This window comes from Pan troglodytes, chromosome 4, assembly GCF_028858775.2.
Source record: "Pan troglodytes isolate AG18354 chromosome 4, NHGRI_mPanTro3-v2.0_pri, whole genome shotgun sequence".
Classification (NCBI taxonomy): Eukaryota; Metazoa; Chordata; class Mammalia; order Primates; family Hominidae; genus Pan; species Pan troglodytes.
Window position 1 is genome coordinate 72,094,247 of NC_072402.2, and position 27,606 is coordinate 72,121,852.

Here is a 27,606-nt window from a genome sequence, read left to right on the forward strand (position 1 = left end):
CTAGGCCCTGTTATAAGAACCTAGTGTTTCCTCTGTACTGGCATGGTAGGCCAAGTTAGTCTCTTTCTTACCCAGATATAAGACATAAAATAGTTTAGACATAAGACAGAGGAGAAAAAGAAACAGTAAGTTATGGAGAAGGAAGGCAGCTCATTTCTGCAGTCCCCTCAAAATGCTTATTTTAGCTCATACTCTTCTATGCATGAAGAGAAAAATACACCCATTATTTTACAAGGATGTGAATACTGATATACAAACATTGACTAAGCTTGTTAATTTTAATAACAAATCTTTATGAATCTGAAGAGAATTGATGTTCATGATAGTGATATAGATGTTTAATATACTTTGTGAAATACCACTGTTTACTGTTCAAGTTATATTGACTATAATTTACATTATTCTTGTTTGAGAATTGTATGGCATAGACACTCATTAGTCAGAGTGTCTAGACATCCAGACCATGCCTGATAACACAAGAATCATATATCATTCTCTAGAAAACAGGCTGTTTGGTTATAGAGTATTTATCTTAAATATATTAACAGACACTACATAAACATTGAAAAGCCATGCAAGTTATAGATCACAGGAGCCAGATCTACTGCAACTGGGGCCTACATACAAAATTTTATGGCAGTGGTTTCAGTATGACAGTCTTTTGAATTGATGCCGTATGGTAAAACTATAAAGATTTTTTAAAAGCTCTGTCTCAGCTAGAATTTTTAAGATTATAACTGAACAGTATAGCCCTTTTAGTTGTTTGAAAATTACGTAATGATTCAAAAGCTTGTTTCACTGCCTTTCCCAGCACTAAGAAAATTAACAATCATTTCTTTTAATTTCCTTGAATCAGAAGCCCTTCTAAAGTGACTCTGGACTAGCAATTCTGAGCTATGATTTCATGATACATGTATTAATATCTAAATGAGTTGTGAGTTGACATAAGAACCATAGTTCCATAATAATTATCTTCAAATCAATGGATATCTTAAATGTGTTTTTTTCTTCCTTAGAGATTATTATTAAACTGATGTATTTGATAATAAAGAATTTTAGGACTGAGAAAGTTAAGTTTTTCTTACCAATAATAAGATATTGAAATATATAAATTATAAAACAGAAATAAAATGAAATAAAGGAGGTTATCCCTAAAGTCATTTACCTTAGTCACTTGCAATTAAATATGGTTACTTCGGAAGAAGAAGTGTGGCCCTAAAGCTACTGTAACATGAATCATACCCTAATGTGCACTATATATGAACTACTTTGGTCAGAAGGCAGCGGCGGGTAAGGATGGCTTCCTCTCACAGTGCTTCTTAGGCTATCCATTTACCAAGGAATTCTAATCTCTTTCTCTCACTTCACCAGGAAAGGAGGGAGTTTAAGATATAGAACTGGGCATGCTAGCCTCTTTTTTCCCTTTTGTGGATTTGTCATAACTGCAGAGAGCCGATGTTGTGGTCTCTTGCCAGCCACATTGTGAACCTTGCAGTGAAAGTTCTTTGCCTCTGCAAAGGGAGATTTGTGCTTGTGCAGAACTGCCCATGCCTTAGTAAGCAGGTCTGTCTAATTCTGAGTTCAATATCTGGTGGCTATTGTTGGCATAAACTTAAAGTACATCATCTAACCTAGCCTTTTTCAGCAGTAAACTTAAAATATTGAATCTCCATCTGTCTGTGTCTCAAGTGGTTCAGAGGTCAGGAGAGGAGAGGGACATTATGACTCCCTCAAACTTGAACAAAGACTAGTGCAGATTATATTTCGAAGTAAGCATGAGATATATTAAAAACCACATGTGGGAATTCTTTCCTAATTTTAGAGGTTTTTTTTAAATAATGGAAATTCTATTGAAATTGAGTAGTGTTAATTACAAGGCAACAGGTAAACATTTGTTCAGGATATTTAAAAGGTCTGCTGAGTTGGAATTGTGACAGACCACATTGTTGACTCTAGATTGAATTGGAAGGGAAGAATGTGAAATGAATTAGGATATCCTCTGTTCACCTCTATTAACTTTCTTGAATGAGTGTAACTTAGAAATAATAAAATGCAAGTATTTTAACGTTATAGTTGGGAGAGTTTTGACAAATGTAAACACCCACTTCACCACCACTACCATCCTGATATAGTGTGTGTCCATCACCCAAAAAGTTCTCTAAAGCCCTTTTGCAGTTGGTTCCCCTCCACCTGAACAGCCATCCCTAGTCAACTACTTATCTGCTTTCTGTGGCTATATGTTAGATTTGACTTCAGAATTCTAGAGTTTGAAATAAATAGGCCATATAATATGCACTCTTTTTGTGTCTGACTTTTTTTTTGCCTAGCATGATGCTTTTGAAACCCATCCATGTTGAGATTCATCCATGTTATCATGTGTATCAATAATAAGTTCCTTTTTATTGCTGAATAGTATTCTAGTATATAGATATACCACAATTTGTTTAGCTGTTCACCTATTGATGGACATTTAGGTTGTTTCAAGTTTTGATCTATTATGAATAAAGCTGCTATATATATAAATCACAATTCTGTGTGTGGACATATGTGTTCATTTCTCTTATGTAAATACCTAGGGATGGAATTGCTGAGTCTTATGACCAGTTTATGCACAACTTTAAAGGAAACTGCCAGACTTTTCCAAATTATCTGTACCGTTTGGGATTTCTGCTAGCAATGTATTAAATTAATTTCAGTTTCTCCATATCCTTGTCAATGATTGATATTGTCAGTCTTTTAAATTTTAGCCACTTTAGTGGATATGTAGTAGTATTTCATTGTGGTTTTTAATATGCATTTCCCTAATAATGTTTAGCATCTTTTCATAGGCTTATCTGACATTTCTCTTTTTTGGAAAGTAACTGTTCAAATATTTTGCCCATTTTTGATTTAAGTCATCTTCTTATTGAGTTGTAAGAGTTTTCCTTTCTACTGGATAGAAGTCCTTCATGAGCTGTAAGTATTGTGTATATTATCTTCCCATCTGCAGCTTGCTTGTTTGTTTTCTATATATATATATATATATATATACACATATATATATATATATATATACACATATATATATATATATATACACATATATATATATATATATATACACATATATATATATACATATTTTTATTATACATTAAGTTCTAGGGTACATGTGCACAATGTGCAGGTTTGTTACATATGTATACATGTACCATGTTGCTGTGCTGCACCCATTAACTCATCATTTACATTAGGTATATCTCCTAATGCTATCTCTCCCCTCTCCCCCCACCACACAACAGGCCCCAGTGTGTGATGTTCCCTGCCCTGTGTCCAAGTGTTCTCATTGCTCAATTCCCACCTATGAGTGAGAATATGTGATGTTTGGTTTTCTCCATTGCGATAGTTTGCTGAGAATGATGGTTTCCAGCTTCATCCATGTCCCTACAAAGGACATGAACTCATCCTTTTTTATGGCTGCATAGTATTCCATGGTGTATATGTGCCACATTTTCTTAATCCAGTCTATCATTGTTGGATATTTGGGTTGGTTGCAAGTCTTTTCTATTGTGAATAGTGCCACAATAAACATATATGTGCATGTGTCTTTATAGCAGCATGATTTATATTCCTTTGGGTATATACCCAGTAATGGGATGGCTGGGTCAAATGGTATTTCTAGTTCTAGATCCCCGAGGAATTGCCACACTGTCTTCCACAATGGTTGAACTAGTTTACAGTCCCACCAACAGTGTAAAAGTGTTCCTATTTCTCCACATCCTCTCCAGCACCTGTTGTTTCCTGACTTTTTTTTTATTTTTTTTTATTTTTTTTATTTTTTTAAATTATACTTTAAGTTTTAGGGTACATGTGCACATTGTGCAGGTTAGTTACATATGTATACATGTGCCATGCTGGTGCACTGCACCCACTAACTCGTCATCTAGCATTAGGTATATCTCCCAATGCTATCCCTCCCCCCACCCCCCTCCCCACCACAGTCCCCAGAGTGTGATATTCCCCTTCCTGTGTCCATGTGATCTCATTGTTCAATTCCCACCTATGAGTGAGAATATGCGGTGTTTGGTTTTTTGTTCTTGCGATAGTTTACTGAGAATGATGGTTTCCAATTTCATCCATGTCCCTACAAAGGACATGAACTCATCATTTTTTATGGCTGCATAGTATTCCATGGTGTATATTTGCCACATTTTCTTAATCCAGTCTATCATTGTTGGACATTTGGGTTGGTTCCAAGTCTTTGCTATTGTGAATAATGCCACAATAAACATACGTGTGCATGTGTCTTTATAGCAGCATGATTTATAGTCATTTGGGTATATACCCAGTAATGGGATGGCTGGGTCAAATGGTATTTCTAGTTCTAGATCCCTGAGGAATCGCCACACTGACTTCCACAATGGTTGAACTAGTTTACAGTCCCACCAACAGTGTAAAAGTGTTCCTATTTCTCCACATCCTCTCCAGCACCTGTTGTTTCCTGACTTTTTAATGATTGCCATTCTAACAGGTGTTAGATGGTATCTCACTGTGGTTTTGATTTGCATTTCTCTGATGGCCAGTGATGATGAGCATTTTTTCATGTGTCCTTTGGCTGCATAAATGTCTTCTTTTGAGAAATGTCTGTTCATATCCTTTGCCCACTTTTTGATGGGGTTGTTTGTTTTTTTCTTGTAAATTTGTTTGAGTTCTTTGTAGATTCTAGATATTAGCCCTTTGTCAGATGAGTAGATTGCAAAAATGTTCTCCCATTCTGTAGGTTGCCTGTTCACTCTGATGGTAGTTTCTTTTGCTGTGCAGAAGCTCTTTAGTTTAATTAGATCCCATTTGTCAATTTTGGCTTTTGTTGCCGTTACTTTTGGTGTTTTAGATGTGAAGTCCTTGCCTATGCCTATGTCCTGAATGGTATTGCCTAGGTTTTCTTCTAGGGTTTTTATGGTTTTAGGTCTAACATTTAAGTCTTTAATCCATCTTGAATTAATTTTTGTATAAGGTGTAAGGAAGGGATCCAGTTTCAGCTTTCTACATATGGCTAGCCAGTTTTCCCAGCACCATTGGTCTGTATCTCTGTTTTGGTACCAGTACCATGCTGTTTTGGTTACTGTAGCCTTGTAGTATAGTTTGAAGTCAGGTAGCATGATGCCTCCAGCTTTGTTCTTTTGGCTTAGGATTGACTTGGCAATGTGGGCTCTTTTTTGGTTCCCTATGAACTTTAAAGTAGTTTTTTCCAATTCTGTGAAGAAAGTCATTGGTAGCTTGATGGGGATGGCATTGGATCTATAAATTACCTTGGGCAATATGGCCATTTTCACGATATTGATTCTTCCTATCCATGAGCATGGAATGTTCTTCCATTTATTTGTATCCTCTTTTATTTTGCTGAGCAGTGGTTTGTAGTTCTCCTTGAAGAGGTCCTTCACATCCCTTGTAAGTTAGATTCCTAGGTATTTTATTCTCTTTGAAGCAGTTGTGAATGGGAGTTCACTCATGATTTGGCTCTGTGTTTGTCTGTTATTGGTGTATAAGAATGCTTGTGATTTTTGCACATTGATTTTGTATCCTGAGACTTTGCTGAAGTTGCTTATCAGCTAAAGGAGATTTTGGTCTGAGACGATGGGGTTTTCTAGATATACAATTATGTCATCTGCAAACAGGGACAATTTGACTTCCTCTTTTCCTAATTGAATACCCTTTATTTCTTTCTCCTACCTGATTGCTCCGGCCAGAACTTCCAACGCTATGTTGAATAGGAGTGGTGAGAGAGGGCATCCCTGTCTTGTTCCAGTTTTCAAAGGGAATGCTTCCAGTTTTTGCCCATTCAGTATGATATTGTCTGTGGGTTTGTCATAGATAGCTCTTATTATTTTGAGATACATCCCATCAATACCTAATTTATTGAGAGTTTTTAGCATGAAGTGCTGTTGAATTTTGTCAAAGGCCTTTTCTGCATCTATTGAGATAATCATGTGGTTTTTGTCTTTGGTTCTGTTTATATGCTGGATTACGTTTATTGATTTGCGTATGTTGAACCAGCCTTGCATCCCAGGGATGAAGCCCACTTGATCATGGTGGATAAGCTTTTTCATGTGCTGCTGGATTCGGTTTGCCAATATTTTATTGAGGATTTTTGCATCGATGTTCATCAGGGATATTGGTCTAAAATTCTCTTTTTTTGTTGTGTCTCTGCCAGGCTTTGGTATCAGGATGATGCTGGCCTCATAAAATGAGTTAGGGAGGATTCCCTCTTTTTCTATTGATTGGAATAGTTTCAGAAGGAATGGTACCAGCTCCTCCTTGTACCTCTGGTAGAATTCAGCTGTGAATCCATCTGGTCCTGGAGTTTTTTTGGTTGGTAAGCTATTAATTATTGCCTCAATTTCAGAGCCTGTTATTGGGCTATTCAGAGATTCAACTTCTTCCTGGTTTAGTCTTGGGAGGGTGTATGTGTCGAGGAATTTATCCATTTCTTCTAGATTTTCTAGTTTATTTGCATAGAGGTGTTTATAGTATTCTCTGATGGCAGTTTGTATTTCTGTGGGATCAGTGGTGATCTCCCCTTTATCATTTTTTATTGTGTCTATTTGATTCTTCTCTCTTTTCTTCTTTATTAATCTTGCTAGCGGTCTATCGATTTTGTTGATCTTTTCAAAAAGCCAGCTCCTGGATTCATTGATTTTTTGAAGGTTTTTTTGTGTCTCTATTTCCTTTAGTTGTGCTCTGATCTTGGTTATTTCTTGCCTTCTGCTAGCTTTTGAATGTGTTTGCCCTTGCTTCTCTAGTTCTTTTAATCATGATGTTAGGATGTTAATTTTAGACCTTTCCTGCTTTCTCTTTTGGGCATTTAGTGCTATAAATTTCCCTCTACACACTGCTTTAAATGTGTCCCAGAGATTCTGGTATGTTGTGTCTTTGTTCTTGTTGGTTTCAAAGAACATCTTTATTTCTGCCTTCATTTCATTATGTACTCAGTAGTCATTCAGGAGCAGGTTGTTTGGTTTCCATGTAGTTGAGCGGTTTTGAGTGATTTTCTTAATCCTGAGTTCTAGTTTGATTGCACTGTGGTCTGAGAGACAGTTTGTTGTAATTTCTATTCTTTTACATTTGCTGAGGAGTGTTTTACTTCCAACTATGTGGTCAGTTTTGGAATAGGTGTGGTGTGGTGCTGAGAATAATGTATATTCTGTTGATTTGGGGTGGAGAGTTCTGTAGAGGTCTGTTAGGTCCACTTGGTGCAGAGCTGAGTTCAATTTCTGGATATCCTTGTTAACTTTCTGTCTCGTGGATCTGTCTAATGTTGACAGTGGGGTGTTAAAGTCTCCCATTATTATTGTGTGGGAGTCTAAGTCTCTTTGTAGGTCTGTAAGGACTTGCTTTATGAATCTGGATGCTCCTGTATTGGGTGCATATATATTTAGGATAGTTAGCTCTTTTTGTTGAATTGCTCTCTTTACCATTATGTAATGGCCTTCTTTGTCTCTTTTGATCTTTGTTCGTTTAAAGTCTGCTTTATCAGAGACTAGGATTGCAACCCCTGCCTTTTTTTCTTTTCCATTTGCTTGGTAGATCTTCCTCCGTCCCTTTATTTTGAGCCTATGTGTGTCTCTGCACGTGAAATGGGTTTCCTGAATACAGCACACCGATGGGTCTTGACTCTTTATCCAATTTGCCAGTCCGGTGTCTTTTAATTGGAGCATTTATCCCATTTACATTTAAGGTTAATATTGTTATGTGTGAATTTGATCCTGTCATTATGATGTGAGCTGGTTATTTTGCTCGTTAGTTGATGCTGTTTCTTCGTAGTCTTGATGGTCTTTACAATTTGGCATGTTTTTGCAGTGGCTGGTACCAGTTGTTCCTTTCCGTGTTTAGTGCTTCCTTCAGGAGCTCTTGTAGGGCAGGCCTGGTTGTGACAAAACCTCTCAGCATTTGTTTGTCTGGAAAGGATTTTATTTCTCCTTCACTTATGAAGCTTAGTTTGGCTGGATATTAAATTCTGGGTTGAAAATTCTTTTCTTTAAGAATGTTGAATATTGGCCCCCACTCTCTTCTGGCTTGTAGAGTTTCTGCCGAGAGATCAGCTGTTAGTCTGACAGGCTTTCCTTTGTGGGTAACCTGACCTTTCTCTCTGGCTGCTTGTTTGTTTTCATAATGATACCTTTTAAAGAGCAGAAGTTTTTAATTTTCATGATGTCTAATTTACAATTTTTTTTTCCTTTTTGGTTGTGCTTTTTGTGTGCTAAGAAACCTGTCCTTACTCCCAAATCACAAAGATTTTCTGCTTTGTGCTAGAAGTTTTATAGGCTTAACTTTTATGATTAGGCCTATGATCCATTTCATGTTAATTTTGTTGTTGTTATTCATATTTTCACCTGGTCCCCTAACTTTTTGTTTTAAGCTTAAATTATTTTACTTTTTAACTTTTATTTTAGGTTTGGGGTACATGTAAAGGTTTGTTACAAAGATAAACACGTGTCATGAGGGTTTGTTGTATATATTATTACATCATTCAGGTATTAAGCTTGGTACCCAATAGTTATCTTTTCTGCTCTTCTCCCCCCTGCCACCCTCCCCACTCAGGTAGACCCCATTGTCTGCTGTTTCCTTCATTGTGTTCATAAATTCTTATTATTTAGCTCCCATTTATAAGTGAGAACATGTAGTATTTGGTTTTCTGTTCCTGTGTTAGTTTGCTATGGATGATAGCCTCCAGCTCCATCCGTGTTCCCATGAAAGACATGATCTCATTCTCTTTCGTGGATGCTTAATACTCCATGATGTATATGTACCATATTTTCTTTAGCCAGTCTGTCATTGATGTGCCTTTAGGTTGATTCCAAGTCTTTGCTATTGTAAACAGTGTGCAATGAACGTTTGCATGCATGTGTTTTTATGGTAGAATGCTTTATATTCCTCTGGGTAAAGGCACCCAGTAAAGGGATTGCTGGATTGGATGGTAGTTCTGTTTTTAGTTCTTTGAGGAATCACCATACTGCTTTCCACAATGGTTGAACTAATTTACACTCCCACCAACAGTGTATAGGGTTCCCCTTTCTACACAACCTTGCCAGCTAGCATCTGTTATTTTTAACTTTCTTATAATAGCCATTCTGACTAGTGTGAGATGGTATCTCATGGTTTTGATTTGCATTTCTCTAATGATCAGTGATATTGAGCTTTTTTTATATGCTTTTTGGTTGCATTTATGTCTTCTTTTGAAAAGTGTCTGTTCATGTCCTTTGCCCATGTTTTAATGGGGTTGTTTGTTTTTCTCTTGTAGATTTTTGTTTAAGTTCCTTATAGATGCTGGATATTAGACCTTCGTCAGATGCACAGTTTGCAAATGTTTTCTCCCATTCTTTAGGTTGTCTATTTACTCTGTTGGTAGTTTCTTTTGCTGTGCAGAAGCTCTTAAGTTTAATTAGACCCCATTTGTCAATTTTTGCTTTTGTTGGAATTGCTTTTGGTGTCTTTGTCATGAAATCTTTGCCCATTCCTAGGTCCAGGACGGTATTGCCTAGATTGTCTTCCAGGGTATTTATAGTTTGAGTTTTACATGTAACTCTTTAATACTTCTTGAGTTGATTTTTGTATATGGTGTAAGGACGGGGTCCAGCTTCAATCTTCTGCATATGGCTAGCTGGTTATCCCAGTACCATTTATAGAATATGAAGTCTTTTCCCCATTGCTTCTTTTTTTCAGCTTTGTCAAAGATCAGGTGCTCATAGATGTGTGGCCTTATTTCTGGACTGTCTACTTTGTTCCATTGTTCTATGTGCCTGTTTTTGTACAGGCACCATGTTGTTTTGGTCACTGTAGCCTCATAGTATGGTTTGAAGTCGAGTAATGTGATTCCTCCAGCTTTGTTCTTTTTGCTTAGGATTGCCTTGGCTATTTGGGCTCTTTTTTGGTTCCATATAAATTAAAAAAAATTTTTTTCTAGTTATGTGAAAAATGTCATTGGTAGTTTGATAGAAATAGCATTGAATCTGTAAATTGCTTTGGGTAGTATAGCCATTTTAATGATATTGATTCTTCCTATCCATGAGCATGAGATGTTTTTCTATTTGCTTGTGTCTTCTCTGATTTCTTTGAGCAGAGTTTTGTAATTCTCATTGTAGAGACCATTCACATCCCTGGTTAGCTGTATTCCTGGATATTTTATTTTTGCAGCTATTGTGAATGGGATTGCTTTTCTGATTTGGCTCTCAGTTTGGTTGTTGTTGGTGTATAGGAATACTAGTGATTTTTGTATAATGATTTTGTATCCTGCAACTTTGCTGAAGTTGTTTATCAGTTGAAGGAGTGTTTGGTCTGAGACTATGGGGTTTTCTAGGTATAGAATCTGCAAACAGAGATAGTTTGATTTCCTCTCTTCCTATTTGGATGCCCTTTATTTCTTTTTATTGCCTGATTGCTCTGGCCTGGACTTCCAATACTATGTTGAATAAAAGTGGTGAGAGAGGGCATCCTTGTCTTGAGCCAGTTTTCGAGGGGAATGCTTCCAGCTTTTGCCCATTCGGTCTAATGTTGTCTGTGGGTTTGTCATAGATGGCTCTTACTATTTTGAGCTTTGTTCCTTCAATACCTAGTTTATTGAGAGTTTTTAACATGAAGGGATGTTGAATTTTATCAAAAGTCTTTCTACATTTATTGAGATAATCATGTGGTTTTTGTCTTTAGTTCTGTATGTGATGAATCACGTTTATTGATTTTCATATGTTGAACCAACCTTGCATCCTGAGGGTGAAGCCTACTTGATCATAGTGGATTAGCTTTTTGATTTGCTGCTGGATTTGGTTTGTAGGTATTTTGTTGAGAATATTTGCATTAATGTTCATCAAGGATATTGATTGGCCTGAAGTTTTCTTTTTTTGTTGTGTCTCTGCCAGGTTTTGGTATTAAGCTGATGATGGCCTCATAGAATGAGTTGGGGAGAAGTCCTTCCTCCTAAATATTTTTTTTTTTTTTGAGACGGCATCTTGCTCTGTTGCCCAGGCTGGGGTGCAATGGTGTGATCTCAGCTCACTGCAACCTCCGCTTCCCGGGTTCAAGCGATTCTCCTGCCTCAGCCCCCTGAGTAGCTGAGACTACAGGCACCTGCCACCATGCCCAGCTAATTTTTATACTTTTAACAGAGATGGGGTTTCACCATGTTGGCCAGGATGGTCTTGATCTCTTGACCTTGTGATCTGTCCACCTTGGCCTCCCAAAGTGCTGGGATTACAGGCATGAGCCACACCGCGCCCGGCCTCTTCCTCCTAAATTTTTTAGAATAGTTCCTGTAGGGATGGTACCAGCTCTTCTTTGTATATCTGGTAGAATTCGGCTATGACTCCATCAGGTCCTGGGCTTTTTTTGATTGGCAGGCTATTTATTACTGATTCAATTTCAGAGCTTGTTATTGGTCTGTTCAGGGAATTGATTTCTTCTTGGCTCAGTCTTGGGAAGGTGTATGTGTCCAGGAATTTATCCATCTCTTCCAAATTTTCTAGTTTGTGTGTGTAGTGGTGTTCATAGTAGTTTCTGATGGTTGTTTTTATTTCTGTCACCTCAGTAGTAACATTCTCTTCATCATTTCTAATTGTGTTTATTTGGATCTTCTCTCTTAATTAGTGTAGATTGGCCTGTTTTATTAATTTTTTTTTTTTTGCAAAAAACCAACCCCTGGATTTGTTGATCTTTTGAATGTTTTTGAATTCTTGATTTTCAGCTCTGATTTTTGTTATTTCTTATCTTCTGCTAGCTTTGCAGTTGATTTGTTCTGCTTCTCTATTTCTTTCAGTTGTGAAGTTAGGTTGTTAATTTGAGATCTTTGTAACTTTTTGATTTGGACATTTAGTGCTATGAATTTCCCTTAACACTGCCTTAGCTGTGTTCCAGAGATTCTGGTATGTTGTATCTTTGTTCTCATTATTTTCAAAGAGCTTCTTGATTTCTGCCTTAATTTTATTATTTACTCAAAAGTCATTCAGGACCATGTTGTTTAATTTCCATGTAATTTTATGGTTTTGAGCAATTTTCATTGTGTTGACTTCTATTTTTATTGCCCTGCACTCCAAGAGTGTGTTTGGTATGACTTTGGTTCTTTTAGATATGTTGAGGATTGTTTTTATGTCCAATTATGTGATCGATTTTAGAGTATGTGCCATGTGGCGATGAGAAGAACGTATATTCTGTTGTTTTTGGGTGGAGACTTCTGTAAAGGTCTATCAGATCCATTTGGTCCAGTGCTGAATTTAGGTCTGGAATATCTTTGTTAATTTTCTGCCTTGATGATCTGTCTAATACTATCAGTGGTGTGTTGAAGTCTCTCACTATTATTGTCTGGAATCTATGTCTCTTTGTAGGTCTCTAAGAACTTGCTTTATGAATCTGGGTGCTCCTGTCTTGGGTGCATATATATTTAGGACAGTTAGGTCTTCTTGTTGAATTGAACCCTTTACCATTAAGGTAATGCCCTTCTTTGTCTTTTTTGGTTTGAACTCTGTTTTGTCTGAAATTAGGATTGCAACCCTTGCTTTTTTCTGTTTTCCATTTGCTTTGTAGCTTTTTCTCCATCCCTTATTTTGAGCCTGTGAGTGTTGTTATGTGTGAGATGGGTCTCTTGAAGACAGCATACCATTGGGTCTTGCTTTTTTATCCAGCTTGCCACTGTGCCTTTTAAGTTGGACATTTGGCCCGTTTACATTCAAGGTTAGTATTGACATGTGTGGATTTGATCCTGTCATTGTGCTGTGAGCTGGTTATTATATTGGCTTGTTTGTGTGGTTGCTTTATAGTGACACTGGTCTCTGTGTTTGTGTTTTTGTACCAGCTGCTAGCAGTCTTTCCTTTCTATATTTAGTGTTCCTTTTCAAGATCTCTTGTAAGCAGATCTGGTGGAAATGAAGTCCCTCAACATTTGCTTATCTGAAAAGGATCTTATTTCTCCTTCACTTGGGAAGCTTAGTTTGGCTGAATATGAAATTCTTGGTTGAAGATTTTTTTCTTTATGATGTTGAACATAGGCCCCCAATCTCTTCTGGCTTGTAGGCTTTCAGTTGACAGGTCTGCTGTTAGCCTGATGGGGATCCCTTTGTAGGTGACCTGCACTGTCTCTCTGTCTGCCTTTAACATTCTTTCTTTCATTTCAACCTTGGAAAATCTGATGATTATGTGTCTTGGGGATGATCTTCTTGTGCAGAATTTTATAGGAATTCTCTGTATTTCCTGAATTTGACTGTTGGCCTCCCTAGCAAGATTGAGAAATTTGGTAGATGATATCCTGAAATATATTTTCTAATTTGTTTGCTTTCTCCCCCTTTCTGTCAGGAATGCCAGTGATTCATAGATTTGGCCCCTTTGCATAATCCCCTACTTCTCAGAGGTTTTGTTCATTCTTTTGTATTCTTTTTTCTTTATTTTTGTCTGATTGTCTTATTTCAGAGAACCAGTCTTCAAGTTCTGAGATTCTTTCCTCAGTTTGGTTTATTCTGCTGTTAATACTTGTGATTACATTGTGAAATTCTTGTATTGTGTTATTCAGCTCTGTCAGACCTGTTAGGTTCTTTTTGATACAAGCTATTTCGTCCTTCAGCTCCTGTATCACTTTATTGTGATTCTTATCTTCCTTGGATTTGGTTTTGCCGTCTTACTGAATCTTGATGATCTTTGTTCATATCCATATTCTGAATTCTATTTCTATCATTCCAGCCAGTTCAGCCTGGTTAAGAACTCTTGTTGGAGAACTGGTGCAGTCGTTTGGAGGACACTCTGACCATTGGAGTTACTGGAGTTCTTGCATTGGTTCTTTCTCATCTCTGCATGTGGATGTTTCTTTAACTGCAGTGTAGATTGAGTACAGTCAATAGGCTTCTTTTCTGGATGTTTTCACTGGGCTGAGGCTTTATGTAGGGTCTTTATTTGAAATTGACTTCTTGTCTCTGGTTTCAGAGTCAGGGTATGTTAGTGAGGTATTTTTGGTGTTGAAGTTTTGGGGTGTGATCCAGCAGGTGACACTTAGGCTTATTGGTCAGTTGGTAGACTCTTGCTCAGTTGTGTGGCTCCCCTGTGGTTCCTCATAGTTGCAGCCATGTTCCCTTTCAGTGCTCTGAAGGTGTGGGTTCCTCTACCCCTTGAGTGCTGGCTGTAATTCACAACTTGGCACTCCTGAGCTGCCTACTGCAGCTCTGGGGCAATCTCAGTGTTTATGTTCCTTCCCCATCATAGAGTCAGCAGAAGAAGATATCTTATTAGTGGTTGTGGCCAAGGGTCATTTGCTTGACTCCTGAGGGCTCCACCCCAGAGAAATGCAGGTCAGGAATCACTCAGTGCAGTCAGCCCAAGCCAGGGGTTCCCTGTCTGGTGATGAGCCATGAGGAGTGTGTGCAACCCATGGGAGATGGACTGGCCTCCTCTCCTTGGGTCGACTGCACCTTGTTGGAGTTGTGGATAAGGAACTTAGGGTCTTTGCTCCTTCGTTAGTCCAAGGGTGGCAAGGGCAGTTTCACTGCAGAGGCAGTGGCAGAGAGGCTTTCAGCTGCCGCTGGAGGCTCTGTCCAGGGAGTTGCTGAGTTAGTACTGGCTTGATAGCTCTGGGTTGGGGGTGGCTGGAGGCCCAGGCCTTGTGGACCTGCTTTTTAGTTTTCAATGACTCAGTCTTACCCATGTTTTAAGTTTATCCCTAAATATTTCACATTTTTGATGCAATTATAAGGAGTCTTTTAAAATTTTCATCTTCCAATTTTGATAACTATTACATAGAAATACAATTGATTTGTATATATTGACCTTGTAGCCTTGATGAATTCATTTGTTAGCTACATTAGCTATATTATAGATTCCTTGGAATGTTCTACATACATAACATGTCTTTATGAATAAAGAGAGTTTTCTTTCTTCTTTCCAAACTGTATGTCTTTTATATCTTTCTCTTGCCTTATTGCACTTGCTAGAACTTTCAGTACACACAAACTGTGAGAATAAACATTCTTTATATACAGCTTTTTAGTCTTTCACCATGAAGTGTGAAGATTGATGTAACTTTTATACTTTTTTTAAATTAAATTGAGAAAGTTCCCTCACTAGTCTGAACACCTGTTTATTATGAATGGGTGTTGAATTTTGTTAATTGTAGTTCCTGCATCTATGAGATAATATTTCTCTTTTATTCTGTTTGTATGGTAAGTTACATTTATTTTTCAGATACTAAATCAACTGCATTTCTGGGATAAACCCTACTTACTCATGATGATTATCCATTTTAGATATTGCTTGATTCCATTTGTTAACATTTTATGAAGGATTTTTGTGTCTGTGTTCATGAGGGATATTGGCCTATAGTTTCCTTTTCTTGTAATATCTTTGTCTGGTTTTCAAGTCATGATATGTTGCCCTCATAAAAAATGTTGAGAAGTATTTTCACTTACTCTTTTCAATATAGTTTCTATAGATTTGGTGTCATGTCTTTCTATAATGTTTAAAAGAACTCACAAATAAAATCACTTAGGCCTACAGTTTTTTTGCGGGGTAAAGTTTTTAATTACTAATTCAGTTTTAAAAATAGCTATTGTGTAAATATTATGAATTATATCACATTTGATAGTGTGGTTTGATTAAATCAGGATCCAAAAAAGTCCATTCATTGAATCTATTGCTATGTCTTTTCATCCTTTATAATCTGTGACTTCCCATTCCTCTTTTTTTTTTTTTTCCAACTTATCTTTAAAGGAACTGGCTCATTTGTCCTTTAGAATTTTCCACATTTTATATTTTGCCTATGGCATTGTACCTGATGTCATTACTGTTTTTTCTGTTCCTATATTTCCTGTTAATTGGACTTAGATCTAGAGGCTTGATCAGATTCATTCAATTTTTCGGCAAGAATACATCATGGGTGGCCATGGGTACATTACTAGAAGTTAAATATTTCTTGCTATTTATTTCTCTTTGTAATGTCAGAAGCCATTGACTATGATTGTCTAGATCCATTATTTCATTAGTGGCTACAAACGTGATAATTCTGTTACTCTTTTGGTACGAGAAAACTTTAAAGAAAAACTTTCCCTCATCAACTATTTTCTTATGCTGGAAAAACTACAGAGTAAAGGCCGTTTATATAATAAACGCTTTGTTCTTTGTCTTCTTACCACTTTTCAAAATAATTAGTTGTCTCCCTAGACTCCTCCAAAGGTGACCAATGAGGTGTTTTGTTTTGTCGTATCATAAAGTAATGCATTGAGATATAATTGATGTGTTTCAATCTCGGCAGTTACTGTTTTCATTGATGGCATATGCATCCTGAACTTTAGTTCACTTTTCAAAGTGGTTGTATCAATTTTGTACTCCCAAGAACAGTATATTTTTTGAAGCATACTTGGTATTTTCATACTTTACATATTTTGCAAACATGTTTGGAGTATAAGGGTATATTATTGTGGTTTCACTGCTATTTCTTCATTTTTAAAAATTTAGGACATTAAGTACTGGTATACTGATGAGTATAACTTAGGTCTCTTGTATTTCCCCAATATATTTACTACTTCTTTCTTCATTCTCAGTATAATTATAATTTAGGTTTCAATCTATGTTTATGATGATGATGATTATTATTATTAAATTTTAGAGACAGGGTCTTGGTTTGTTGCCCAGGCTGGTGTCCAGTGGCACCATCTTAGCTCACTGTAACCTCAAATTCATGGCTCAGGAGATCTGCCTGCCTCAGTCTCCCGAGTAGCTAGGACTACAAGCACGTGCCACCATGCCTGGCTAATTTTTCATGTTTCTTTTTTTTTTTTTTTGTAGAGACAGGGTCTCTCACTGTGTTGCCCAGACAGGTCTTGAACTCTGCAAGTGAGACCATGTGGTATTTGGTTTTCTGTTTCTGAGTTAGTTCACTTAGGACAATGGTCTCTAGTTCCATTTGTGCTACTGCAGAGGACATGATTTCATTCTTTTTTATGGCTGCACAAAAGGAGTTTGCGCAAGCAATCCTGTCTCAGCCTCCCAAAGCTTTAGGATTACAGGTGTGAGCCGCTGTACCTGACTGTATATTCATTATTTGATATGAGTATAATTATTACACATAATTTAGTTCATCTTGTATATTATGTTTATTTTGCCTTTTTTCCACCTCTCTTTGTTTTTCATGGAGTCAATAATTGCCTTTTTTTAATTCATTAGTTTCCTATGTATATATATTACTAATTTTTCTAATAGAACTATAACACTCCCTTTGATTTTGCCAAACATCAAATAATCTATTACTTTTCCTTCTTTTTCTTTTTTCTTTGTTTTGTTTTTTTTTTTTGAGATGGAATTTCACTCGTTGCCCAGGCTAGAGTGCAATGGCATGATCTCGGCTCACCGCAACCTCCGCCTCCGGGGTTCAAGCAATTCTCTTGCCTCAGCCTCCCGAGTAGCTGGGATTACAGGCATGTGCCACCACGCCTGGCTAATTTTGTATTTTTAGTAGAGACAGGGTTTCTCCATGTTGGTTAGGCTGGTTTTGAACTCCTGACCTCAGGTGATCCGCCTGCCTCGGCCTTCCAAAGTGCTGGGATTACAGGCGTGAGCCACTGTGCCTGGCCTGCCTGCCTCTTTCTTTCTTTCTTTCTTTCTTTCTTTCTTTCTTTCTTTCTTTCTTTCTTTCTTTCTTTCTTTTTCTTTCTTTTTCTTTCTTTTCTTTCTTTTTCTTTCTTCTTTCTTTTTCTTTCTTTCTTTTCTTTCTTTCTTAATTTTTCTCTTTCTTTCTTTTCTTTCTCTTTCTTTCCTTCCTTCCTTCCTTTCTTTCTTTTTTTCTTTCCTTTCTTTCTTTTCTTTCTTTCTCTTTCCTTCCTTCCTTCCTTTCTTTTCTTTCTTTCCTTTCTTTCTTTCCTTCCTTCCTTTCTTTCCTTCTTTGTTTTCTCTTTCTTTCTTTCCCTTTCTCTTTCTCTCTTTCTCTCTCTCTCTCTTTCTTTCTCTCTTTCTCTCTTTCCTTCTTTCTTACCATGGGGACATCACAGAGACTTCCCTCCTGCCTCAGTATGGTTTCACTGTGCTCTTGCCCTATTGCAGAGCTGTTGCCTTGAGTTCTTGTTCATTGTTCTTGGAATTCTTTTTGCTTCTCCTTTGTATTAAATCCTGTTTCACCCCTTCTCAAGAAAGAGAAATACTTACCTAATTGTTCAGATTTTAGTGTGTAGAGTTGCTGTGGTTAAACGTTCTTAGGAAAAGTGACTGGTGTTCTCTTCTGTCCTTCTCTTCCATGGTGGGAAATGGGGTTGATGGCCTGGCAAGGTAAAGGGAATGGATAAATGATTGAATGGTAGAGATGTTTATAGAAGGACCAAAGACCCAGCTATCTTTCTCTCTTCCTTTCTGCCAAGGTACTTCCAGTTTGGGGCTAAAGCACCAGCTGTAGCCCAGAGAAACCCCACAGTAAGCAATGGCACCAAATGCTCTCTCTTGTTGTAAGCGTCTTGTTTTTTTGGGTTCCATTTCTCATGTGTCTGGATGACAATCTTGAGATCATAATTGCAGCATCTTAGATTCAGGCTTGGATGTAACGGGAGAAGGGCATGAGGTGGGGGCAGTATTGGAAGAAACCAAACATGGTTTGTTCTAAGACTAGTACAAGTAGTTTAGGAAAACTGAATGTTTGTGTAATGGAAATTTTTCTGCATTAACATTTGAGGCCATATGGATAGCTAACAGTAAATATTACTGTGCCTTGATTTTTCCATGTCCCTTTTGTATTCATGCCCCTAGGAGAAAACTTGTGGAGAGGACTAGCTATGATTTGGGAAAGAACTCTTGAATTCTGTGGTCCCTTGGTCAAAGTACCATTTTATTTTTTATTTCATCATTTTATTTTAGATTCGGGGAGTACGTGTGTTTGTTACATGGGTATATTGCATACTGGTGGGGATTGGGTTTCTAGTGTACCCAGTACCCAAATAGTGAACATAGTACCCAGTAGGTTATTTTTCAACCCTTGCTCTCCCCCACCTCCCCACTTTTGGAGTCCCCAGCATCAATTAGTTCCATCTTTATGACCATGTGTACCCATTGTATAGCTCTCATTTATAAGTGAGAACATGCAGTATTTGGTTTTCTGTTTCTGAGTTAGTTCACTTAGGACAGTGGTCTTTACCTTCATTCTATTGGTTCAAAGGATATGGACATGAATTCATTCTTTTTTATGACCGCACAAAGTACCATTTTTTTCTTTTTTCCGACGGAGTCTCCCTCTGTCGCCCAGGCTGGAGTTCAGTGGCCGATCTTGGCTCACTGCAACCTCCGCCTCCTGGGTTCAAGTGATTCTCCTGCCTCAGCCTCCTGAGTAGCTGGGCACACGGCACCATGCCTGGTTAATGTTTGTATTTATTTTTTATTTTTTTTTGAGACAGTCTCGCTGTGTCGCCCAGGCTAGAGTTCAGTCGCACAATCTCGGCTCACTGCAACCCCCGCCTCCCGGGTTTAAACGATTCTCCTGCCTCAGCCTCCCAAGTAGCTGGACTACAGGCGCCCGCCACCATGCCTGTCTAATTTTTATATTTTTAGTGGAGATGAGGTTTCATTATTTTGGCCAGGCTGGTCTTAAACTCCTGACCTCGTGATCTGCCCTCCTCAGCCTCCCAAAGTGCTGGGATTACAGGTGTAAGCCACCACGCCTGGCCAATTTTTGTATTTTTAATAGAGACAGAGTTTCACCATGTTGGCCATCCTGGTCTCGAACTCTTGACCTCAAGTGATCCACTGCCTTGGGCTCCCAAAGTGTTGAGATTACAGGTGTGAGCCACTGTACCTGGCCTAAAGTACCATTTTAATAGTCCTGCAAATCTATCTTTTCTAACACACTTGATCTAATCGGTTAGATTGTCTCAAAGATTACAATATGGTGTTAAAATTACCTTCTTGTCTGTTATATCCTTTTGAGATGGTAGGATTTAATAGTAGCCAATTAGACAATCAGAACTTTCCTGTGTAGAAAATTTGAAGTTCTCTAAATGGTCTGGAACAAGTGTCCTATAGCAAGAAACAAAAAATAATCTTTGCATTGCATAGCTGTTAAGTTTTACAAATAAATATGGAATAGATGACTGAGCAATGCTGGAATTCATTTTTCTTGGTTGCTATTTTAAGAATAAATCAGGCCCAACAATGAAAAGGACACTTGCCCCCAAAATTCATTTGTTGAAGCCCTAACCCTCATTGTGACTATATTTGGAGAGAAGGCCTTTAAGGGAGTAATTAAGGTTAAATGAAGTCATAAGGGTGGGGCCCTAATCCAGTATGACTAGTGTCCTTATAAGGAGAGAGAGACATCAGGGATGTGCTCACCTGGAGAAAAGGCTATCTGAGGACACAGAAAGAAGGGAGCCATCTGCAAGTCAAGGAGAGGGGGCTCAAGAGAAACCAACCCTGCTGACACCTTGGTCTTGGACTGCCAGCCTCCACAACTGTGAGAAAATAAATGTCTGTTGTTTAAGCCACCCATCTGTGGTATTTTATGGCAGCCTTAGCTGACTAATGCAGATATATAACTCACTCAAAAAATGAACAAAATTTGCATTTAAAAATGTAAAAATGGCGGGGCATGGTGGCTCATGCCTGCAATCCTAGCATTTTGGGAGGCTGAGGTGGGCAGGCTGCTTGAAGCCAGGAGTTTGAGACCAACCATGGCCAACATGGCATGACATGTCTCTCCTAAAAATACAAAATTTAGCTGGGCATGGTGGTACATGCCTGTAATCTCAGCTAGTCAAGAGGCTGAGGCATGAGAATTGCTTGAACCTGGGAGGTGGAGGTTGCAGTGAGCTGAGATTGTGCCAATGCACTCCAGTCTGGGTGACAGAGCAAGACTCTGTCTCAAAAATAAAAAATAAATAAATAAAAATAAAAATGGCAGTTAAAAAAACTGCAAAATTTAAAATACGCTAATTTTAGTAATAATTATTTGAGTCCTTTATATGTCACAAGCTAAGCATAATACTGTCTCCTCCATCATCCATACAAACTGGAGGCTTTGAGTAAAGTGTCATTCTCTACTAAGTGTATACAAGAGTTTGTACTTTTCTTGCAATATTTCTTCAAAATTATTTCACAATAAATTTTAAAAAAATATATAAAAGGATATAGATGATGACCTGAAACAACAAAAAAGCCCCCACAAGTTTTCCCAAACTGAGGATATGCAACTCAGATTTAATGTATATATTTATTATAATCTCCAAAATAATTTCACTTGGTACAACTGCTTCTTAAAACCATATCAATATCAGGCTCAGAATTTAATTACAACCAAGCAATTCACAAAAACACTGAGCAACAAAACATGCTTAATATTTCTTTGAGAAAGACCCTTCAAATATGTGTACAGCATCACTGGGAGTTACACAAAACTGTTACAAGGTGACCATTAAGTGCCCCAATTCTGCACTTCTGACATACATGAATGGCTAATGTAACCACGTTTGGGAATCTTTTTACATCTCAAAATAAAGCTTTCTGATGCAACTTGCCATCCTTTTAAATTTTAAAGGATATTCTTGGTAATTCCTTAGGAAAGTAAAACTACACACACTTTCAGAGAAACAATAAGCTGCTTAGATTTTTAAATTTTTTTATATTATACACTTCAATTATGGGTTATTTATTAAAGACTTCAAAAAATTTATGTTATGTTTTTAAAAGTACCAATTAGTGAGGGAAAAAATTGAAAATATTCACCAGCATGTTAGGTTCTCCTGAAATCACAGTTTTCTGGATAAATAAATGTAATATCACTAAACAATTTTCACTATGTATTTTATACACAGCCTGGAAAGAACAGTATTTTGGACTGTAATTTTCACATCTTAAATAGTATTTTTTTCTTTATCCCTTTGATAATACTAAATTCTTTCTCTTAAAAATTTATATCTATTTTATAGATATCAATCTTACTATGAATTTTCAACTTTGACTCGAACTTGTTTATGAAAAATATCTAACATCTGCAACTTCAGCTGGTTATACTGGAAGGAGAGGGGTTGCGATAATTTTATTATACCTTGTATTAACAATAAACCTTCTCACAGAGAAGAAAATACTTTAAATACCTTAAATCATATGTACAACAATAAAAATTCACATTTCATGCTTTAGTGAGACACTTAAATCATCCATAAGGCAGTCCTCATAGTTTATTGGAATAGAGCCTTTCTAATATCTGGGCCTCTGCTGTGTGCCAAATATGACGAAGCTCTGGATGTTATGACAGCAGCCAAACTTCTGCCATCCTCCTATCTAGTAGAAAAACGGAGGGTAGGTCTTCGCAGCCATCAAGTTGTGACCACAATCCTCTGTCATAGTGGGGTAGCATCCGACGTGCTGCAGGCCTCAGGACCCACGTGAGTCAACTTGATTGTTTGAAAAGTGCTCAAAAGCCAGGATGTTCTCTAATGTGAGTTGTAGGATGATGATAGCCCTTCTGAGCACAGCTAAATGTGACATGTATGTGTCTATTGCACAGGATTTTATAAGGGTCCAGAAACAGTACTGTATTTCTTTCCTTGCCTATTATATACATTTTTCTGATAAGTTCAGTGTTTCACTGGGAAATGTGACTTGCAGGGAGCTCCCCTTAGGGGCAGGCCCAGCCCTGCCGCTCCCACCAGCCTCATCCACCAGTAAGACACTCTCTGAGTCCTGACCCTGTGAAGAGTCTGAGGTCTCTGATATTCGCAAAGTCCTCAGTGAGGTGGTGTCTTCCTGGGCCAGGCCCATGCCAGGCACACCTGGAAGCAAATTCCTGCCTCCAAGGCCATTTTCACTGAGGTCTGGCAGTGAGAGGTCTGGCAGGAGGGTCTGAGATGTACTGCTGATCTCCTTCAGCTCCCGGGAGATGAAGGAGCGAGAGTGGCCTGACATGGCAGAAGATGTCCTTTGACTGTCTGAGCAGTGCTGTCCGGAGCGCTCCCTGCGGGACCCGCCAATGCGGCAGAAGAGGCATTTGATCTTCTCTATTGCTTTACTGAGCACTGTCTTTCTCAGGAGGATATATATCCAGGGGTCTAGGATGGGGTTCACAGAAGCAATTCGGATGGCCTGCAAATCTGGATTTTTACTGACTTCTCGCTCCAAACTTGGCTGATATAACTGGTTGACGAATACTCGCACCTGCATAAGTGAGATCGCACATTTAGATTTCATCATTAATCAATTGGGAAAACATATAAATGCTATGTCTACCTTATCAATATTAGGAAGCTGCCTTCATTTCTGGTAACAAGTTCCAGGAAAAGAGGAAGCTACATAATAAGCCTCAGAAAAACCAGTCATGGGCTGGGCACGGTGGCTCACGCCTGTAATCCCAGCACTTTGGGAGGCCGAGGCGGGTGGATCACTTGAGGTCAGGAGTCCGAGACCAACTTGTCCAACATGGCGAAACCCCATCTCTACTAAAAATACAAACATTAGGCTGGGTGCGGTGGCTCACGCCTGTAATCCCAGCATTTTGGTAGGCCGAGGTAGGCAGATCACAAGGTCAAGAGATTGAGAACCTCCTGGCCAACATGGTGAAACCCCATCTCTACTAAAAATACAAAAATTAGCTGGGTGTGGTGGCATGCGCCTGTAATCCCAGCTACTCGGGAGGCTGAGGCAGGAGAATCATTTGAACCTGGGAGGCGGAGGTTGCAGTGAGCTGAGATCGCGCCACTGCACTCCAGCCTGGCGACAGAGCAAGACTCCGTCTCAAAAAAACAAAAATTAGCCAGGTGTGGCGGCACACGCCTATAATCCCAGCTACTCAGGAGGGTGAGGCAGGAGAATGGCTTGAATGCAGCGGGTGGAGGTTGCAGTGAGCTGAGATGATGCCACTGCACTCCAGCCAGGGCAACAGAGCAAGAATCTCTTTAAAAATAATAAATAAAAAAATAAAAACCAGTCACTGCAAAAATGCAATTACATGTTCTGAGTTAGTAGAGCTTTAATATTTTTGTAACTATCTTATGATTATCTTCCCTAGAGCAAAGACAGTATACAAAAATGCAATGTGAGTGCAGGTCACATATGTATAAAGTGTTCTTGAGAAGCACTTTATTAACTTCATTTCTGTGAGTGCTTTTAAGTTTTTGTAATTCTAATGAAGTAACTTTTTTCCCCCAAAAGCTACTGATTTCTCTTATTCCAGCTGTCATTTTACATAATTTAAAGGAAACTCATTTTATAAGTCAATTAACCATCTAATCACCAGAACAAGGCCAAGATTCTTTTATTCTAGTCTAGAAAGAATACGCTGAAAAGTTTTACACCAACAGCAGGATCTCCTGTTACCCAGAATGACCAGAGAATAGTTTTTATTTTCTCTATGACTCTGTTCCCCAGTTATAGTAATCACAATGGATGAATGAGAATTTGCTAAATTTAGAAGGACACCACATTTCAAATAGAGGTAGCTCCATGTGCAAAGTCATGGAAGAATGAAATGATATGTCAACATCTGGGAACTTCAAATGATTCAGCGAATGGAGCATGAATTTGTGTAAACTTACATGATCATTTTAATCCTTAGGGGAAAATGCATTTGTTAAATGTACACGTATATATATATTTTTGAGACAGGGTCTCACTCTGTCGCCCAGGCTGGAGTGCAGTGGTGTAATCATTGCTCACTGCAGCCTTGACCTCCTAGGCTCCAGCAATCCTCCTGCTGTAGCCTCCTGAGTAGCTGGGACTACAGGTGTGTGCCATCATGCCTGGCTAACTGTTATTATTTTTGTAGAGATGAGGTCTTTCTATGTTGCCCAGGCTGGTCTCTAACTCTTGAGCTCAAGTGATCTGCCCGCTCCAGTCTCCCAAAGTGCTAAAATTACAGGAGTGAGCCACCATGTTCAGCCTCAAATTTACTGTTAAAGTATTATGATTTTTTTTGCCTAGATATTACTTCTAATTCCACTGGGATCATTTATATAAAAATCTCATCTGTAATTAATATAGAAATAGTAGTAGTGGTAATTCACATAGAAATAGAAATAGAAATAGTAGTATAGAAATAAAAATAATTGCCATATATCTTAAGTAATTATTTAGTAATTATTTCTTGCCTTTAGTAATTATTTTAGGTTAGGGAGAAGAGGTTGAGTCTCACAGTCAAGGAAGATATATAAAAACCACAAAAAGGAGAAAGAACTAACAAAAGCATAGCTGGAGCCATTTAACTAGGGGCAAATATCTCTAACAAGACTTGAGGATGTTGCTGCCTTACTATATACAGCGTAACAATGAATGACTCATGGTGTATGAATCACCTGGAACAGGGACAGTTTAGTTGAGGCTGATGTCAGTTCACAATGGAAAAGGCGATTCATTGACCATTTGCATGTGTTCCTTTGGCACTTACTAGATGTAACAATATTTGGGTCAGGATATTATAGAAAGATTTTCAACAATTTGGGTAAAAGAAGGAAGAATATTTTTTTCTTCCTTTAAAGATTCTTTGAATCTTTAAAATATTCGAAGAAATACATTTCATTAATCTGCAAAATTAAGCTTATATTAAACTTACTCCTGGATGATACTGGATCAGTAAGGTAGAACTGCATTTCTTTTTCTTCCTTAACTGGAATTTAGATCTTAATTAGCTATAGGTCTCTGATCCTCTCTCAAAAGATTTTTGTTCATTTCCTTTGTTATTGTTTTGTTGTTATTCACTTGTTTTGTTTTGAGAACTTACACTCATTGCAAAATCTGACCTAAACTTATTTTGGCAGCAAAACTGAACTGAACAGACTGTGAAGCCATTTAGTTCAATTTATTCCACTTAGAGTGAATATTCCTATGTTCTGGCCCAGGAGTACTGTTCCAGTTCTGATGGGGATATTACATATTTTGCAATATATTATTGATTACTTTTCTAAAAGCCAAGAAATTCTGAATTCTGAAACTCATCTGCCCGTAGATATTTTGGATATGGGATTATGGGCCTGTAAATCTCAGAGAATAAAATAATGACATGCCTCTAACCAAGATGAAATTAATATCTTCATATATGGAAGACAGCTAAATCAAGAATGAACTAGAATGAACAGCAGTGTGTAATATCGCCTCTTGAAATACTTTTAGAAACTACGCTGGGATAAATGATAGTATCAAGGCAAAGCATACTTGATTTAAAAAAAAATCTTTACAGAAAGTAAAATAAAGCATCTTGGTTTCTTCCTTCCATAAGCTTTGAGGTCTTCAGCTATGCCTGGAAACTCAGCAGTTCCCTCAACTCTACAGGCCTTTTCTCAGATGAAGTATTTGTTACTGAGACCCAGAGGTTTTGAGGAACTTAGGATGTCCCCCGCCCTGTTGGTGGCAGAGTCTGGTCTGGACCTCCATGTTGCCTTTTCTGTTCTACCAGTCTGGCTTTCTGTTTAATCGTTATTTCCTGACAATGGAATTGTTGGTAAAAAGCATGAGGTCTATATTTTATTCACATCACATACTATGTTCCTAAGCGTAGAAGAAATGATGGCGTTAAATCTGTTAGTATCAAGTCCTGTGTGTGGTCTCTGGAAGACCTACGGCCGGGTTTATGCGAACTTGAGCCTTCAAGCCTCCAGGTGGCAGTGTTGCTCCACTTGAGAGTTTCTGATACTACCTCCCTAACAAGCACTGTGTAAAGCCATCTCCGAGACTCGCAGAACAGAATTTTGGTTAAGTCTGAACCTGACGTTTCTGAGATTTTTGACACTGAAAATGTTTTATTGCTGGTTGCTTCTCCTACCACAACCTCAAAGGAAACATGGCTACTACTGAAAGGAAGAAAATTTTTGAATAGTTAAAATGGAATTTATAGCCATTCAAAGAAGTACATTAGGAGTTAGCATTTTAAAATTTCTGTGGCCTTTTAGAAAGGTTGGAATGTTGTAAAACAATTAATAATAGGTTTTCATAATCAAAGGTGATGAGAGGCAAGGAAGGAATCATTTCTGTGCCTCATCTCATCCACAGCAGCAATGGATTTTGACTAGTATAGGAGGGAATGAAAGGAGGCTATATTAAAAGTATGCTCTATTTTAAAGTTTTCCATGGGGGAGGAAAAGTTTACAATTAGTACAAGCCACTGAACCTGGTCATTCAATGTCTTTTCAATAAAGGGGAGTTCACAGGGTAGTAAAAGTATGAGTTTAAAAAGCAAAAGTCCAAATTCAGGTAAAAACATCCTCAAAAGTTGGTTAGATTGAAAAGAATCAATATGAGTTTTACTTTGCAGCGTATTTCAATTGAGACTTACTTCAAGTAGGGAAAGAAAAAAAACAAACAAAAACTCCACGCATCTTGCAATGTTTGAAAACATATAGCAACCTCTGCTTCACTTTAAATAGGCTACTTGATTTGCTGTTTCCAAGAGGGCAGGGACAACCCCAGTTGAGATGGGGACATCCGGAGTAGTGCTTCAATGTCTCGTGAGGGGGTGAAAGCACTTTTCGGAATTCTTGTCCAACAGGCCCTATATTTTACATAATTAAACAAGTTCAGGCAGTTTTCAGTGTTGGAAGAGTGTGTTGCTGATAAAACTGAACCTCCGAGTCAGGAGGGAATACGGCCGGGCACGGTGGCTCATGCCTGTAATGCCAGCACTTTGGGAGGCTGAGGCAGGCAGATCACCTGAGG

At 38.0% G+C, this 27,606-nt stretch overlaps 1 protein-coding gene across 5 annotated transcripts in view; it reads right to left on the reverse strand.

Moving 5' to 3' along the window:
• The window catches only part of PTGER4 (prostaglandin E receptor 4), a 41,912-nt gene that overhangs the window by 6,491 nt on the left and 7,815 nt on the right, over window positions 1-27,606 (reverse strand). For 2 of the 5 annotated variants that reach the window (XM_063810103.1, XM_063810104.1), the window contains one exon: window positions 21,165-23,121. In XM_063810103.1, the coding sequence (XP_063666173.1) occupies window positions 22,522-23,121 (600 nt within the window). In that variant the 3' untranslated portion in view covers window positions 21,165-22,521. Of the gene's footprint in view, window positions 1-18,082; window positions 18,248-21,164; window positions 23,122-27,606 lie in introns of those variants that run through there. The other 3 variants (XM_063810105.1, XM_016952746.3, NM_001009078.1) reach the window with 3 other exon arrangements.